The 18,046-nt window shown below is 41.7% G+C and overlaps 1 protein-coding gene across 1 annotated transcript in view; it reads right to left on the bottom strand.

The window, feature by feature from the left end:
- Nucleotides 1-17,978, bottom strand: part of trub1 (TruB pseudouridine (psi) synthase family member 1) — a 73,059-nt gene extending 55,081 nt beyond the window's left edge. Inside the window, exon 1 of the mRNA XM_020527597.2 lies at nucleotides 17,844-17,978. Within this exon, the coding sequence (XP_020383186.1) occupies nucleotides 17,844-17,976 (133 nt within the window). The 5' untranslated portion in view covers nucleotides 17,977-17,978. The remainder of the gene's footprint in view (nucleotides 1-17,843) is intronic.
- Between the last annotated feature and the right edge of the window lie 68 nt (nucleotides 17,979-18,046).

The following is an 18,046-nucleotide window of genomic DNA, read 5'->3' as shown; positions in this document are numbered from 1 at the left end:
AGTGATTAGGTTTTAAATGCATTTGGAGGGGCAAAGAATGATTAAGGATAGGTTTTTTGCGTGACGGAAATTGTCTCTTACAAACTGGATTGAGTTTTTTGAGGAAGTAACCAAGAAGATTGATGAGGGCAGCGCAATAGACATGGTTTGCTGAGACTTTAGTAAAGCCTTTGACAAGGTTGCACATGGTAGACTAATTAGTAAAGTTAGATCATGTGGGATTCAGTGCAAGTTTGCCAATTGGATACATAATTGGCTTACCGCCAGGAGACAATGACGGTGGAGGGCTGGTTTTTGGACAGGAGGCCTGTGACCAGCAGTGTTCCACAGCGATCAGTACTGGATCCACTTTTGTCTGTCATTTATGGAAATGATTTGGATGAGAGTATAGCAGGCATGGTTAGTAACTTTGCAGATGACATCAAAATTGCTGATATAGTGAACACTGAAGAAGGCTAAGACTACAAAGAGATCTTAATCAATTGGGTCAATGGGCTAATGGCAATGGGTAAATGGAGTTTAACTTGGATAAATGCAAGGCATTGCATTTTGGTGAAACAAACAAAGACAGTACTTCTACAATTAAAAGTAGGGCCTTGGATAGTGTTGCAACACATTGAGACATAGGGTTCAGGTACCTAATTCTTTGAAGTTTGCATCACACATAGTTAGGGTGGTTAAGAAGGTGTTTAGCATGCTTGCCATCATGGCTCAGACCTTTTGAGTATAGGAGTTGGTGTGTTATGTCGAGGGTGTACAGGAGGTTGATGAGACCTCTTCTGGGAGTACTGTGTCCAGTTCTGGGCTCCCTCTTATAGAAAGGATACTATTAAGCTGGAGTAGGTTCAGAATAGATTTGCCAGGATTTTGTCAGGAATAGAGGGTTTGAGTTATCAGGAGAGGCTGGATAAGATAGGACTTTTTTCTCACTAGAACAGAGGAGGTTGAGAGGTGACCTTAAAGAAGTTTATAAAATAATGAAGGGTATAGATAAAGGTGAATGGCAAGCATCTCTTCCCTAGGACATGGGATTTCAAGACTATGGGACATTTTTTAAAGTGAGAAGAGAGATTTAAAAAATACATGAGGGGCAACTATTTTGCACAGTGATTCGTGTGTGGAATCAACTGCAGGAGGAAGTGGTGGATGCAGGTACATTTACAACACTTAAAAGACATTTGGATAAGTACATGAATAAGAAATGTTGAGAGGGATGTGGGCCAAGTGCAGGCAGGTGGGACTAGTTTAGGTGTATTTATTATTGCATGGACTGGTTGGACCAAAGATTCTGTTTCTGCATGACTATGACTCAGCTCCTCTTCCTAGTCAACTTGCGAAATGGATATCTCGCAACTGTTGACATTCCTTCTCTTTTCCAAATCCAAATCACCATCCCCAGACTCCCTCTATCGTTTTGTCTACTGCCCATTTCCAATCTCCTTTTCCTCTCAAATAGACTAAGCAAGTTTTTTACTTCATCAGTACGTCCCCATCTTCCCTGCAACTCCAAAGCTTGACCAAAGTTATGAGTGATATCAGTGGTTGCCCATTTCCAATTGAGAAGTTGGTGGTGAGTTGTCTTCTTGAACTTCAGCAACCATGGGTTGAAGGTATACCCACAGTGCTATTAGGGAAGGAATTCCAGAATTTTGACCTAGCAACAAACGAAGGACAGTGATATATTCCAAAATTGGGATGTTGAGAGATACGGGTGATGGTGTTTCCATGCATCTGCTGTCCTTGTTCTTCCCAATGGTAGAAGATGCTGTTGAAAGGTCCTCAGGGAGTTGCTAGAGTCCATTTTGCGCATCACACACTCCACTGCCACAATGCACCAGTACTGAAATGAGTCAATGCTGAAGTTGGTAAATGGGGTGTCAACAAGTGGGCTTTGTTCCAGATGGTATAAATCTTTGAGCGAGTGTTATAGGAGTCACATCGAACCTGGCAAATCAGTGCACATTCCATCACACTCCTGACTTGTGCCTTGTAATTGATGGGCAGCCTTTGGGGAGACCAGTTACTCACCGTAGAATTCCCAGTTTCGCTTGTAACCACTGTATTTGTGGCTAATTCAGAACTGCTGGTTAATGGTAAACCCCAGAATGTTAACAATGGTGGAATCAGAGGTGATAATGCCATTATACATCAAAGAATCTTTATTCTTTATTCATTCATGGGATGAGAGCTTCGTTGACCGGGCAGCATTTATTGCCCGTCCCTAATTGCCCAGAGGGCAGTTGAGAATCAACCATATTGCTGTGGGTCTGGAGTCACATGTAGGCCAGACAAAGTAAGGATGGCAGATTCCTTCCCTAGAGGACATTAGTGAACCAGATGGGTTTTTCCTGACAATCAACAATGGATTCATGGTCATCATTTAGATTCTTAATTCCAGATATTTTATTGGATTCAATTTCCACCATCTGCCAAGGCAGGATTCAAACCCACATCCCCAGAAATTTATCTGGGTCTCTAGATTAACAGTCCAGTGATAATACCACTAAGCCGTTGCCTTCCTTGGTTTGATGATTGAAGATGATTATTGCATGGCACAAATGTTACTTGTCACTTCTCAGTCTAAACATGAATGCTATCCAGGTTTTGCTACATGCAAGCACACATTCCTTCACTATTTCACCCATTATAAATGGCACTGCATTCCATGAAATTATTAGTGAACATTGCAATGTTGCTCTATGTTGGAGAGAAGGCTATTATTGAAGTAGCTGAAGTTGTTGGGCATGGAACACTGCACTAAGAAACTGTAGCAGCAAGATCTTGGGGTCAAGATGATGCAGTTGTTGGAACTTAGTCTTCTTTTAAGCTTCCCTCACTTGCTTCCACTTCTGCCTAAACATAGCCATAACATTGCAGTAATGGTTTTTGTTCCTGCTTCTACACCATTAGCTCGAGTCCTCCAAAAGGGGTACTATTGCTCCTCAGTGACATAATCTGAAGTCACGGGGTCAGGCTCCAGCCCAATTCCAGACCAGTTCTTACCATCTTTCTTAAAAATCCAAATCTTAAAACCAAGATTTTAGTCACCAAATCTCACTCCTTTTAGCATCCAATTCACTCTGATTACAATTCTGTAAAGCTCCTCTGAATGCTTTTGCTTTAAAAGTCATATGCAAGTCATTGTTTCCATTTAAGCTATATATTAACCCATTAACGAATGGGTTGAGTCACAAGCACAGTATGGCACAGTGGTAGCATTCCTACTTCCAGGCAAGATCCAGAAACAAGTCCCAGCTGCCATGTATGGATGGGTGTCATAACATACACAAACATTAAAAATAATTATAAATTATTATTAAAATTGATGATTAAAATTGAGCTTTGAAAAATGCCATTTGATTACTAAATTTTCCAGTCACAATTATTTGCTTTCTCCAAGACAAAACTGGGTGCAATTATCAAGTCAAGAAACTGAACATGTAGCTTACTTTTTGTAACCATTATAAAGCAGAGTTGGATGGCCAATATTATAGCTAAAAGGTAATCTTACATTATACATGTGGTGCGCTCCACACTGAATGCGGCACACAATTTGACTGCTAACTGACAAGTCTATTCATCAATCCTTGGCTATCATTTGTTTCTCCAAATGTCGCAATGGCCCCATTGTTTATAATTGCAGGTCTTTGGGCAGATCAGGTAATATCCCTACCTCAAACTCAGAAGCTTCAGGTTTGAGTCCTGGACTTGACAGCCACAGAACATGCATTCATAACAGAGCTGAACAAGTTGATTATCAACCTGCGAGTGCAGGTGGTAAAAGCAGAAGAGTCCACTGTCAGTCAGAATCATGTGGCAGCTACAGTGCGACAGACTACCCATGTTAGAAAAAAAGCATGCACACAAGCTATATTCCTCCTTGTTTCAAGGGATTGCTGATGATAGTCCTCAGTAAATACAACATTTTTGATGACATAGAGATGTACAGCACAGAAACAGATCCTTTGGTCCAACTAATCCATGCTGACCAGAAACAAATCTAATCCCATTTGCCAGCATTTGGCCCATATCCCTCTAAACCCTCCCAATTCATATATCCATCCAGATGCCTTTTAAATGTTGTCATCGTACCAGCCACCACCATTTCCTCTGGCCACTCATTCCATACACGCATCACCCTCTGCATGAAAAAGGTGTATCCTAGATTCCTTTTAAATCTTTCCCTTCTCACCTCAAACCTATGCCCTCTAGTTTTGGACTCCCCCGCCCTGGAGAAAAGACCTTGCCCATTTACCCTGTCCACGCCCCTCATGATTTTATAAACCTCTATAAGGTCACCCCTCAGCCTCTCATGCTCGAGGGAAAACAGCCCCAGTCTATTCAGCCTGTTCCTATAGTTCAATCTCTCCAACCCTGGCAACATCCTTGTAAATCTTTTCTGAATCCTTTCAAGTTTCACAACATCCTCCCTATAGCAGAAAGACCAGAATTGCCTGCAATACTCAAAGTGGCCTAACCAACGTCCTGTACAGCAGCAACTTGACTGACTCCTATACTCAATGCACTGAGCAATAACGACAAGCATGCCAAACGCCTTTTTCACTATTCTATCCACCTGCAACTCCACTTTCAAGGAACTTGGGACCTGCACTCCAAGATCTCTTTGTTCAGCAACACTACGAAACAAAAAGTGAAGCCAAATATATACTCAAGACCTCTGTTTAAGTAATACATTGATGAACAGCTTCTTTTCAACTCGTGACCTAGATACCATTTGTATCATCTAAAGAAATTATGTAAATACTTCACTCCACGTTGGGTGTGCCAGAAAAAGTCAGACTATGAAAAAAATAGAACAACCTTTCCAATATTGAAGTATTAAGGTTTATTGTTGATCATTTGCATTTAATAGGAACAGTCATTCCACTTCCAGGCCAAGGTGTGACCACTTTGCTTTGAAATCTATTAATCAGAGAATGTGTTCTTGCAATGATAAACTAACAACTGCTTCTCATTCACTTTGGTTTCCAATTCCTCTTACACTACGGCAGCTATATAGCTGCAAATAAGCCAAATGAGAGTGTATCAGAGCCAAGTTTGATCTCATTTTGCTGATGTGCAGATCATGCACTTGCACAAAATACAGACATAGCAAGCTTTTCAATCCTTTCCAGTGCAATCAATACAGGAAACAGGTAGCTCCCCTATCATACTTTCTAGCTGGAAACTGAATGAATTTCACCTTCATTAGTTTAACAATTCAAATATCAATCATTCCGTGATGATCATCTTGACATCTTTCCTAAATTGTGCTTTCCCCAGTTAAGCCTCCTTTATTCCAGTGCTTTCGTTTACTTCAAATCTGCTGGACTTAAATTTTCCTGTGCTAAATAACATCTCATACTCCTCATAGACCCCTCTTCCTCACATTCATCCAAGCAAAGGTCGTCCAATTCTCCAACCATTTCCACAAAATAAATCATTTACAGCGGGCAGAACATCTAACAGGACGTGCTGCCATACCAAAATGACATTCTGCCTATCCCAAAATGAGTAAGATTATGGGAATCCCAATGCTGTTGAGAAGCTAGTTATGTACAGCATGTCACATATCCCAACAAATTGGACTACATCAAACAATACATTTCTTTGACTGTCTCCAGAAGGCAGTGTGCAAACAGCTTCAAAAACTTAGAACATAGCATCGAACATTAGATAAATTCTGTTATTGGACAACATTGCCTAATTAATCCTGACTGCACTAAGAAGCACACCAGAAACCAATTTAAGATCATCAGTTGGGCTCACGGTGATTCATTTGTATTGTGATGATACTTTGGCTTTAAGAGGAGTATTTGTCCTCTCTTTTGATGAGAGCAGATGTACCTTGCAATTTACCAAAGCAACTAGAGTAAACACCTTGTGAGGCCTTGGGTTTTCTTTTACAAAGTTGGAACATTAGAAGCAGCCTGAATGAGTGTGGTCAAGCTCTCTCAGAACCTGGATTTTTAGTTTTAGCTTTCAGCTGTTGCTGTTGGGGACTAGAAGAATTAGAAGCTACTTTTCCCCACCCCCACTTAGTTACAGCCAAAAGCCAGGGTTCTCTTCCCTGATGGAATGCATCCCAGGGTACTAAAAGAGATGGCGGGAGAAATAGCAGGTACACTGGCAGTAATTTTCCAAAATTCGCTGGACTCTGGGGCAGTCCCAGCAGATTGGAAAACAGCAAATGTGACGCCACTGTTTAAAAAGGGAAGTAGACAAAAGATGGGGAATTATAGACCAGTTAGCTTAACCTCTGTAGTGGGGAAGATGCTTAAGTCTATTATCAAGGAAGAAATAGCAAGGCATCTTGATAGAAATTGTCCCGTTGGGCAGATGCAGCATGGGTTCATGAAGGGCAGGTCATGCTTGACAAATCTTTTGGAATTCTATGAAGACATTACGAGCGAGGTGGACAATGGGGACCCAGTGGATGTGGTGTACCCAGACTTCCAAAAGGCCTTCGACAAGGTGCCGCACAAGAGGCTACTGCATAAGATAAGGATGCATGGCATTAAGGGTAAAGTATTAGCATGGATAGAGAAATGGTTGACTAACAGGAAGCAAAGAGTGGGGATAAATGAGTGCTATTCCAGCTGGCAGTCAGTGACTAGTGGTGTGCCTCAGGGATCAGTGTTGGGACCGCAATTATTTACAATTTATATAGATGACTTGGAGCTGGGGACCACGTGTAGGCTGTCCAAGTTTGCAGATGACACTAAGATGAGTGGCAAAGCAAAGTGTGCAGAGGACTGTGAAACTTTGCAGAGGAACATAGATACATTCAGTGAGTGGGCAAAGGTCTGGCAGATGGAATACAATGTAAATAAATGTGAAGTCATACATTTTGGTAGGAGTAATAGTAAAAAGGATTATTACTTGAATGGTAAAAAGTTGCAGCATGCTGCTATGCAGAGGGACCTGGGTGTCCTTGTGCATGAATCACAGAAGGTAGGTCTGCAGGTACAACAAGTAATTAGGAAGACAAATGGAATTTTGTCCTTCATTGCTAAAGGGATTGAAATAAAAAGCAGAGAGGTTATGTTGCAGCTGTACAAGGTGCTGGTGAGGCCACACCTAGAGTACTGTGTGCAGTTTTAGTCTCCTTACTTGAGAAAGGATGTACTGGCACTGGAGGGGGTGCAAAGGAGGTTCACTAGGTTGATTCCGGAGTTGAGGGGGTTGGCTTATGAGGAGAGACTGAGTAGATTGGGATTATATTCATTGGAATTCAGAAGATTGATGGGGGATCTTATAGAAACATATAAAATTATGAAGGGAATAGATAAGATAGAAGTAGAGAGGATGTTTCCACTGGCAGGTGAAGCTAGGACAAGAGGGCATAGCCTCAAGATTAGAGGGAGCAGATTTAAGACTGAACTGAGAAGGAATTTCTCCACCCAGAGGGTTGTTAATCTGTGGAATTCCTTGCCCAGTGAAGTAGTTGACACTACTTCAGTAAATGTTTTTAAAAAAAAGGTAGATTTTTTTTGAACAATAAAGGAATTAAGGGATACGGTGAGAACACGGGTAAGTGGATCTGAGTCCACGAAAGGATCAGCCATGATCTTATTGAATGGCGGAGCAGGCTCGAAGGGCCAGACAGCCTACTCCTGCTCCTAGTTCTTGTGTTCTTGTGTTTGTATTGGAGTTGCATGTGAGACAATCTGTATTCTGACTTTGCCTTTTACCAAGGGTGTGTTTGTGGGATGTTCCAATATAGGAAGTTAATTAGTAATAGTAATTATTATTCTGTTAAGTTGCCCAATAGAATTAAGTCATTCAAATTCCTTTTTATTTGTTATATGTTAACTGTAGTAGATGAATAAAACGTGTTTTGCTTTAAATCCAGTAGTCTGACCAATCAAATTGGATCTGGAATGTAAAACCTTACATTTACATTTACAATAAGAAAAAGTTAGGATCTAGACTACCTTCTGAATATTTTGAGGGGAGTTTGGTCTGATCGATAACAGTATGTGATAGCAATCATATATTTACAAATAGGAACCTGTTCTTTGCAGCTTTTCCAAATAAAAATGGGCTCAGGAAATAAATAATTCTTGGTGCATTTACCATGGCAACATCCCAGAGTTGACTTGCTGGTTTGAATTTAATCAGTTAATTCAGATTGACTAATAACAATTGACAGCACCCTACTTTCATGCTGTAGATATCACTGTTCCTTTCTAAAGTTAGCTTTCTTGTGTTTCAGTCAAGAGTGCAAGATGAATAGTTTCAATGATGTCTCTTTTTGACAATATTTAATAAAACTTGCACTTACATAATACCTTTCACAATCTCCCAAAGCATTTCACACCCAACAAACTGACGTAACAAACGTAGCTACCTTTCAGAACATAGCAAGGTCCAACAAGTAGCAGAGCTAACGTGACTGGATAATCTTTCAGTCATAATGTTTGAACTGCATCATTAAAACAGATGATCTAGTGATATAGTTAACTGCATGTGAAACTATGCTGTCCACAAATTGAGTGCCATGGTTTCTGATATAACAATAATGACAACACTTAAAACAAAACTGCATTGACTATGAAACATTTTATGTCCCATAAATGCAAATTATTTTCATTCTCATCTTTTCAAATGCCTCCCTGGCCTTGTCCTCACTCATCTCTGATCTTGGGAAATTGCAGGATTCCATTATTAAGTAGGTTGTAATGAGACATTTAGAAAATCACTATACAAAATAGGCAGTGTCAACATAGCTTCATTAAAGGAAAACTACATTGAATAAAATTATGAGTTCTATGAGGATGTAACAAGCAGAGGGGGTAAAGGGCAATTAGTTCATGCAGTGTATTTGTATTTGTTTTTACAAAGTGCATTCAACAAGTTGCCACACAAGGTTGTTTCCTGTTAGCTGGACAGAGTCTGGATAAATTGATCATTTTCAATTTGGCAAATTGTAACTATTGAAGTGCCACCAGAATCAGCACTGGGGCCTTGAATAGTTGTGTGGTCTATGTAATTGATTTGGATGAAGAAGCAGAGTGCACTGTCCAATATTTGCTGATGATTCAATGATAGGTACGAAAGCAAGCTGTGAGGAGGACACAGAGCATGGAAAGGGATACAGGTAGATTAATGAATAGACAAAGTTTTACAGTTAAGAGTTTCATATGAAGAAAGGTGAAATTGTTCACTTTGGTGGAAAGAATAGAAAACAATATTATTTAAATGGAGACCACACAAAGCTGTAGTACAGTTGGATCTGGCTGTCCTTTGAGAGATATATATATATATATTTATAAGAGAAAAAAAAAATATATCGCAAAACATCAGCATGAAAGCATAACAAGTAATTAGCAAGGCAAATGGAATGTTGGCCTATATCATAAAAGATGGAATTTAAAAGCAGGAAGTCCTACAATGTAGCCTGTACAAGGCATTGCTGAGACCATACCTACAGCACTGTATACAGTTTTGCTCTCCTTACTTAAAGGAGGGAGTCCAGAGAAGGTTCACTAGGTTGTATCCTAGGATGTCTTAAGGAAAAGGTTGAGCAGATTGGTCCTATACTCATTAGCATTTAAAAGATTGAGAGGTGATATGAATGAAAAAAACAATTTTGAGTGCATTTGACAGGGTAGGTGCTGACGCTTCCCCTTGTAAAAGAATCTAAAACTAGAATGCAGAGTTTCAAAATAGGGAGTTTCTGATTGAAAATTGGGATAAAGAGAAATTTCTTCTTTCAGATCTTTGGCATGTTCTTGCCCAGAAAGCAGGAGAGGCTGTGTCAGGGAATACATTGAAGACTGAGTTAGACAGATTTTTCATCTGCAAGGAAGTCAGGAATTATAGGGCAGGCAGGAAGAGAAGGTTAAGGTCATTATCAAATCATTATACAGTATGGAAACAGACCCTTCAATCCAACTATTCCGTGCCAACCATGTTCCCAAAGTAAATTATTCCCACTTGCCTGCGTTTGGCTCATGTCCCTCCAAACGTTTCCTTTTCATATACTTATCCAAATGTCTTTTAAACATTCTAAGTCTACCACTTCCTCCCGCAGTTCATTCCACACACCAATGACTCTGTAAGAAGATTGCCCCTCACGTCTTTTTTAAAATCTTCCTCCTCTCACCTTAAAAATATGTCCCCTAGTTTTAAAACCCCACCTTAGGGAAATGACCTTTGCTATTCACCTTATCTATGCCCCCCCATGATTTGACAAATTCTAAAGGTCACTCCTCAACCACCTACACTTCAGTCAGGAAAGTTCCAGCCAATGTAGCCTATTTTTACAACTCATACCCACAATTCCCGACAACATTCTGGCAAATCTTTTCTGAACCCCCTCCAGTTTAATAATATCCTTCCTATAACAGGCAAACAGAAACGGACACCGTACTCCAGGAGAGGCCTCACCAACATCCTGTACAACCTCACCATTACATCCCAACTCCATATGTGGGTCTGAGCAATGAAGAAAAGCATGCTAAACATATTCTTAACCACCCTGTCTACCTTTGACGTAAATTTCGAACACTTGTGTACCTGAACCCCTAGGTCTCTGCTCTGCAACACGACCTTTCCATTGACTGTGTAAGTTCTGCCCTTGATCGCTTGATCAAAATGCAATACCTCGCTTTTATGCAAATTAACCTCCATCTGCTACTCCTCAGCCCACTAACCCAATTAATCAAGATCTGTTTATAATCTTCGATAACCTTTTTCACTGTTCACTATTCCACCAATTTTAGTGTCATCTGTAAACTTACTAACCATGCCTCCTGTATTCTCATCCAAATCATTTACATAAAATGACAAACAAAAGCAGACCTAATACTGATCCCTGTGGAACACCGCTGGTCACAGGCCTCCAGTCCCCAAAAAAAAAAACCTCCACTCTTTTAAAGGATAGGTGTAACAGAAAAAACCAAGACACCCCAAAAATTGCTCCCATCAGACATTCCTAGGACAGGCACAGCACCAGGTGAAATACAGAACAAAGCCACACTCTACTCTTTCAAAATAGAAAATAAAGTTGCCTTGACTTTGTTGAACAAAAATAAAGACCCTATCACTCTGGGGAAAAACAAAAACAAATAAACAAAAAAATGGCTCTCCCAACCACCCTCTGTTTCCTACCATAAAGCCAATTTTGTGACCAATTAGCAAGCTCAACCTGAATCCCATATGATCTAACCTTACTAATTAATCTACCATGTGAAACCTTATTAAAGGCTTTATTAAAGTCCACGTAAACAACATCTACCGCTCTGCCCTCGTTAATCATTTTGGTTACTTCCTCAAAAAACACGATCAAGTTTGTGACATACAATTTCTCTTGCACAAAACCATGCTGACTATCCCTAATCAGTCCTTGCCTCTCCAAATGCATGTAAATTCTATCTTTCAGAATCACCTCCAACAACCTACCCACCACCAATGTCAGACTCACAGGTCTATAATTTCCAGGCTTCTCCTTACAGCCTTTCCTATAAAGAGGCACAACATTAGCCATCGTCCAGTCCTCTGACACCTCACCTGTGGTTATTGATGAAACAACTATTTCTGCTTACGCCCCACAATTTCCTCCTTAACCTCCCACAACATCCTGGGATACACAGGTTCCAGAGATTTATCCAGCTTTATGTTTGCTGAGATCTCCAGCACTTCCTCTTCCGTATTGTGAACTATTTTCAAAACATCAGTATTGATTTTCCAGGGTTCTCTCGCCTCCATTTCTTTCTCCACAATAGAAACTGACTCAAAATATTCATTTACTATTACTCCCATGTCCTGAGATTCAACACAAAGATGACTTTGTTGATTTTTTTTACTCTCTCTAGTTGCTCTTTTGCTCTTAATTTACTTGTAGAATCTCTTTGAATTATCCTTAACCTTATCCTCTCTTTGCCTTCCTGATTTCTCTCTTAAGATTGCCCTTACATGCTTTATAATCTTCAAGAGATTCATCTGTTCCCAGTTGTCTATATCTAATATATGATTCAGTTTTATTCTTGACTAGAGCCTCAGTATCTTTATTCATCCATTGTTTCCTAATCTTTCAGCCTTAACTTCCACTCTAACAGGAAAATAATGCCTCTGAACTCTCGTCATCACACTTTTGAAAGCACCCCACTCATCAGTCATCCTTTTACCCGTGAACAGTCTATTCTAACTTTCGGAATTTCTTGTCTCATACCATTAAAATTTACTCCAAATAAGAAGTCCAACTTTTATGGAAGGCTTATCCTTTTCCATAACTATTTTAAAATTCATAGAATTATGATCACTAGTCCCAAAGTGTTCCCCTACTAACACTTCAGTCACTTGCCCTGAGATAGCAAGAACGACAGATGCTGGAGTCAGAGGCAATACAGTGTGGAGCTGGAGGACCAGAGCAGGTCAGCAGCATGAGAGGAGTAGGAAAGTTGACGTTTTGGGTCAGGACCAAGGAGGGAGAAGGGAGCTCCGAAATAAATAGAGGGAGGGAAGTGGCGCTGGGGGAAGGTTGGTGGGGTGGTGATAGGTGGATGCAGGTAGGGGTTTGTGGAGATAGGTGAGAAAGCAGATGAGCAGGTTGTGTCAGGTCAAGGAGGCATGGATGAGAGGGAGGGGTGGACATGGGATGTGACCAGGGGTGGGGAGATTTTGAAACTGGTGAATTCTATGTTCAGGCCATCGGGCTGCAAGCTCCTAAGGCGATATGAGATGTTACTCCTCCATGTGGCATAATTGTGACACTGGAGGCGGCCCAGGACGGACATGTCATCAAGGAGTGGGAGAGGGAGTTAAAATGGTTGGCAACCGTAAGGTGTCGTTGATTATAGTGTACAGAGAGCAGATACTCCGCGAATCAGTCTCCGAGTCTGCGCTTGGTCACACTTATGTCGAGGAGACCACATTGGGATGCAACACATACAGTAGACTAGGTTGGAGGGCATACAGGTGAATCCCTGTCAGATTTGTAGGACTCCTACCTAGACTCAGTTTTTTCCCCCCCTCGGTCCAGGAGCTCCCCACCTACATTTGGGACACCACCCATGCCCTCCACCTCCTCCAAGACTTTCAATTCCCCGGCCCCAACACCTCATCTTCACCATGGATATCCAGTCGCTCTACACCCATATCCCCCATGAGGAGGGCCTAAAAGTCCTCTGCTTCTTCGTCTCCCACAGGCCCAACCACTCCCCCTCCACCGACACTCTCATCTGCTTAATGGAACTTGTCCTTACCCTCAACAACTTTTAACTCCTCCCACTTACTAAAAACTAAAGGGGTGGCTACGAGCATCGGCATGGGTCCGAGCTATGCCTGGATCTTTGTGGGATATGTGGAACGGACTGTCTTCTGCAGTTCTCCATTCCTCACCTCTTCCTCCGCTACATTGATGACTGTATCGGCACTGCCTCGTGCTTCCATGAGGAGCATGAACAGTTCATCAACTTTACTAACACCTTTCACCCCAACCTCAAATTCACCTGGACCATCTCTGACACCTCCCTCCCCTTCCTGGACCTCTCTGTTTCAATGTCCGGTAACCGTCTCAGCACCAACATCTATTTCAAACTCACCGACTCCCACAGCTATGTTGACTACACCTCCTCTCACCTACCCTCCTGCAAGAATGCAATCCCATACTCCCAATTCCTCCGTCTCCATTGCATATGCTCTCAAGGTGAAGTGTTCCACACCCAGACATCCCAGATGTCCTCCTACTTCAAGGGCCATAACATCCCCCCTCCGGTAATTCATAATGCCATCAACCACATCTCTTGAAGTTCCCAAACTTCTGCCCTCAAACCCCTCCTCTCCCAACAAAGATAAGGACAGAGTCCCCTGGACCTCACATACCACCCCACCAATCTCTGCATCCAGCATATCATCCTCCACCACTTCCACCACCAAAGAAATATTTCCCTCTCCACCCCTATTTGCCTTCCATAGGCGCTGCTCACTCCGCAATTCCCTCGCCCGCTCCACACTCCCCACCAACCCCACCACACCTTGCACCTTTCCCCGCAACCACAGGAGGTGCTAAACCTGCTCCTCCACCTCCCCTCTCACCTCCATCCAAGGCCCCAAACAAGCTTTTCAAATCCGACAGGGATTCACCTGTACATCCTCCAACCTGCTCTACTCTATCCGTTGCTCCCTAAGTGGTCTCCTCAAGCGCAGACTCAGTGGCCAATTCACAGAGCCTCTGAGCTCTGTATGCTATAATCAACAGTACCTTCCGGTTGCTAACAATTTTAACTTTTCCCCCACTCCCTTGGTGACATGTCCATCCTGAGCCTCCTCCAGTATGACAAATGACAACACATGTAAACTGGAAGAACAACATCTCATATTCCGTCTCATGAGCTTACAGCCCAATGGCCTCAACGTGGAATTCATCAGTTTCAAAATCTCCCCAACCCTGGCCTCATCCCATGCCCAACCCTCCCTCTCATTCCTGCCTCCTTGACCAGACACAACCTGTCCATCATCTTTTTCACCTATCTCCACAACCCCCTACCTGCATCCACCTATGACCATCCCACCTAGCTTCCCCCCCCCCCCTCTATTTTTTCCAAATTCCCTTCCCCTCCCCATGTAAACCTGAAACGTCGACTTTCCTGCTCCTCTGATGCTACCTGGCCTGCTGTGTTTCTTTAGCTCCACACTGTAGTCACTACTCTTGCCTTATTGCCCAAAAGAAGGTCATGTTTTGCTCATTTTCAGTCAATACATTCACATATTAATAAAGAAAATTTTCTTGAACATGTTTAACAAATTCCACACCATCCAAACCATTGACTGGGACTGCCACAGTGTCAATGTTTGGAAAACTAAAATCCCTTACTATTACAGTTCTATTATTCTTAGATATATCTGAGACCTCTCTACATATTTGCTCCTCAATTTCCCTCTGACTACTGGGGAGCCTAAAGTACAATTCCCTTCAAGGTGATCATCCCTTTCTAATTTCAACCCATATATTTTCACTGGACAATCCAAATATCCTCTCTAATTACAGTAGTAATGTTTTCCTTAATCAAAAACACCATTCCCCTTCCTCTCTTGCCTCCACTTCTATCGTTCCTATAGCATCTAAAGCCTGAAAGCTGTCAGTCCTGTCCTCCCCTCAGCAAAATTTCTGTAATATCTATGGCATCCCAGTCCCATGTTAGCATACATGCCCTGAGTTCATCATCCTTACCTGAAAGACCCTTGCTTTGAAATAAATGCAGTTTAATTCCTCAGTTACCTCGTTCTCAAACTTGCTGATGTGTCTTTTCTAATTAACTTGCTGTTTTCTGATTCAGAACTACGCTCATCTGTCTATTTTCACTGCTAGTTAGGACCACCCCCCCAGAAAGTTTACAGGCTTCCAAAATAGACATAGCAAATTTCCCCACCACGATATTGGTCCCTTTCCAGTTCAGGTGAAACCCATCCCTTTCAAACAGATTTTTTCTACCACAGAAGAGATCCCAATGATCCCAAGAATCCGAATCCCTGCACATTGCACCACCTCTTCAACCATTGACTTATCTACCCTATCCTTTCTCTCCGTCCCTAATTGGAACTTGGCACCGGCAGTAAACCAGCAATTACTACTTTTGAGATTCTTTATTTTAGCCTTCTATCGCTTATATTCAATCTACGAAGCCTGAACCCTTTCGTGAATGATATTGTTCCTTCCAACGTGTAGAACAGCTTTTGGTTTCTCACTCTCCCCTTTGACAATATGCTTCAAATGTTGAGACGTCCCTAACCCTGGCACTAGGAAAGCAACATACTATCCTAGATTCACACTCAGTGCCACAGAATCTCCTGCTTGTGCCTGACAGCAGAGTACCCTATAACAATTATTCTTTTAAATCTTGACAGACCCCGTTTAACGTAAGATTCCTTCTTACGTGTCCAAGATCTGACTGCCACTTCTACTTTCCTCAACAGTACCCAAAACAGAATATCTGTTAGGGAGAGGAATAGCCACAGGAGACACCTGAACTAACTTCTTACCTTTCCTGATATTTTATCTTTTTATATTTATATCAGCTCAGCCATAATCTTAATGAATGGCAGACAGGCTCAAGATCCTTAATAGTCTACGCTCCTGATTTCCTCATGAAATTATGATCCTGATATAAAATCTTCCATATTATACGGATGATTCCACTTTCCTGTCCAGATACAAAACCTTGCTTGATTCTGCATTTGTCACTATTCAGTCATGTAAATTTTACTAAATCAAGATTACTAATAGTGAGCCCATTTTAACCACAGGAATAACCCTGACTACTCTGCCGAAATCTGATGATCAGGGACAAATCCTGAATCAAGGGTCTAGGCCCGAAACGTCAGCCTCTCTGCTCCTATGATGCTGCTTGGCCTGCTGTGTTCATCCAGCCCTGCATCTTGTTGTCTCGGATTCTCCAGCATCTGCAGTTCCTACTATCTCTGAATCTTCCCAGTTTGGATATCTCAATATCAGAGCATTACACAGTATATACACTACTGGTCTTCAGCAACTTTAACTACTTTAAGTTTAAAAACTTTGCCCAAAAACAATCTGCTCAATCTCTGCACTATTGTGCAGTCTTCCAAGTACGTAGAAACTGGAATCTGTTTAGGAACTATTTAAAACAAACCGCCCTTAAAAAGAAGCTCTGCCCTTCTCAGCAGGAAATATTTAAGCCACTGTTTACATCCCAAGAGCTGAAAAGAAACAATGGAATACCTAAAAATACTGTAAGGTCAGAAGCCAGGTTATAGTCCAACAGGTTTATTTGAAATCACAAGCTTTCAGAGCGTTACCCCAGATAGACAACATTGGCTGAGTCACATGAGTATCTGCTGTGTATGTGGTGAGTGGTGTTCTAATATTATTCAGCTGTTGAAACCCTACTCATCGCTAGATCATGAAGATGCTATGACAACGGATGAATAGACACTGCGCAACAATCGCCAGACAGGAATGTTTCCCCCCTGCCAAGTCGGGCAACACTTCGGCCTCTGACCTTCAGGTAAAGGTCCTCCAAGGCAGCCTTTGAGATATACAAGCAGGAACTCATAGCCAAGTTCTGTACCCTTGAGAACAGCCTCAACTGTGATCTTGGATTCAGGTCGTGCTACCTGTGATCCCACCATACCTATGTATGTGTAAGATCTTCCTTACTGTCCTGTTTTGACACCATCACCTTGATAAATTGTTTTGATTGTTCTACATTAATTAGTTTGTACAGTTTTGGATTATTTTTACTTTGGTTAGACCCTCGGCATGCACCTCTCATACCTACTGTATTATTCCAGTCATTTGGTTTGTCTCCAGTGCCACTTTATTTTTAGTTTTTTTTTGTAATTATAACTCTGTCTCATTTAATCATATTATAAAATCATCCTTTCACTTGTTATTCAGCTGTTGACACTTTACTCACACCATCAGACACTCTCGATCACCTACAGAGACCTATTAAGACACCACTCACACTATTTGTGTGATCTTTAGATCTCGCTGCCCATAAATTCTGTGCTTGTGTACTTCTCTCTCACTTCACCTGACAAAGGGGCAATGCTTCAAAGTCTTGTGATTTCAAATAAACCTGTTGGACTATAACCAGGTGTCATCTGATTTCTGACCTTGTCGACCCCAGTCCAACACAAGCACTTCCACATCATAAAAATAATATACATTTTGCCTTTGTTCTACTGTCTCTTCGTGATGTCGATTTTACCCCGTTGCTCGACTTCCAGGAAAAATCCTTTTAAACAACAATATTAAATACATATTATATGTCAGAAACGAATCAAAACTCGTGTGTTTGCTTTAGACGCAGTGGTGCTTCATTACGCAAACAGGAACTGTAAACCGTACGTACCTTTTAAAAGCTTAGTTTTCAGGAGATTCAGCACGTCTGCTGAAGTGGGGCCTTTCTTTTTGTGGATCGCAAATAGCCCATTCAGACCCTGCAGCTTCTCAGCCAAAGCAATGGACCCTGAGCTGGACGCCATGTTCATCCAACACAAACCCCAAACCGACTCTGCAACCGCGTGCTTCTAGCGGCCTCGCTGCATTCTGGGA

Source organism: Rhincodon typus, chromosome 20, assembly GCF_021869965.1.
Source record: "Rhincodon typus isolate 14 chromosome 20, sRhiTyp1.1, whole genome shotgun sequence".
NCBI classification, from domain to species: domain Eukaryota; kingdom Metazoa; phylum Chordata; class Chondrichthyes; order Orectolobiformes; family Rhincodontidae; genus Rhincodon; species Rhincodon typus.
Note: the sequence above shows the minus strand (reverse complement) of the source record. Positions and strands in the feature narration are given on the sequence as shown.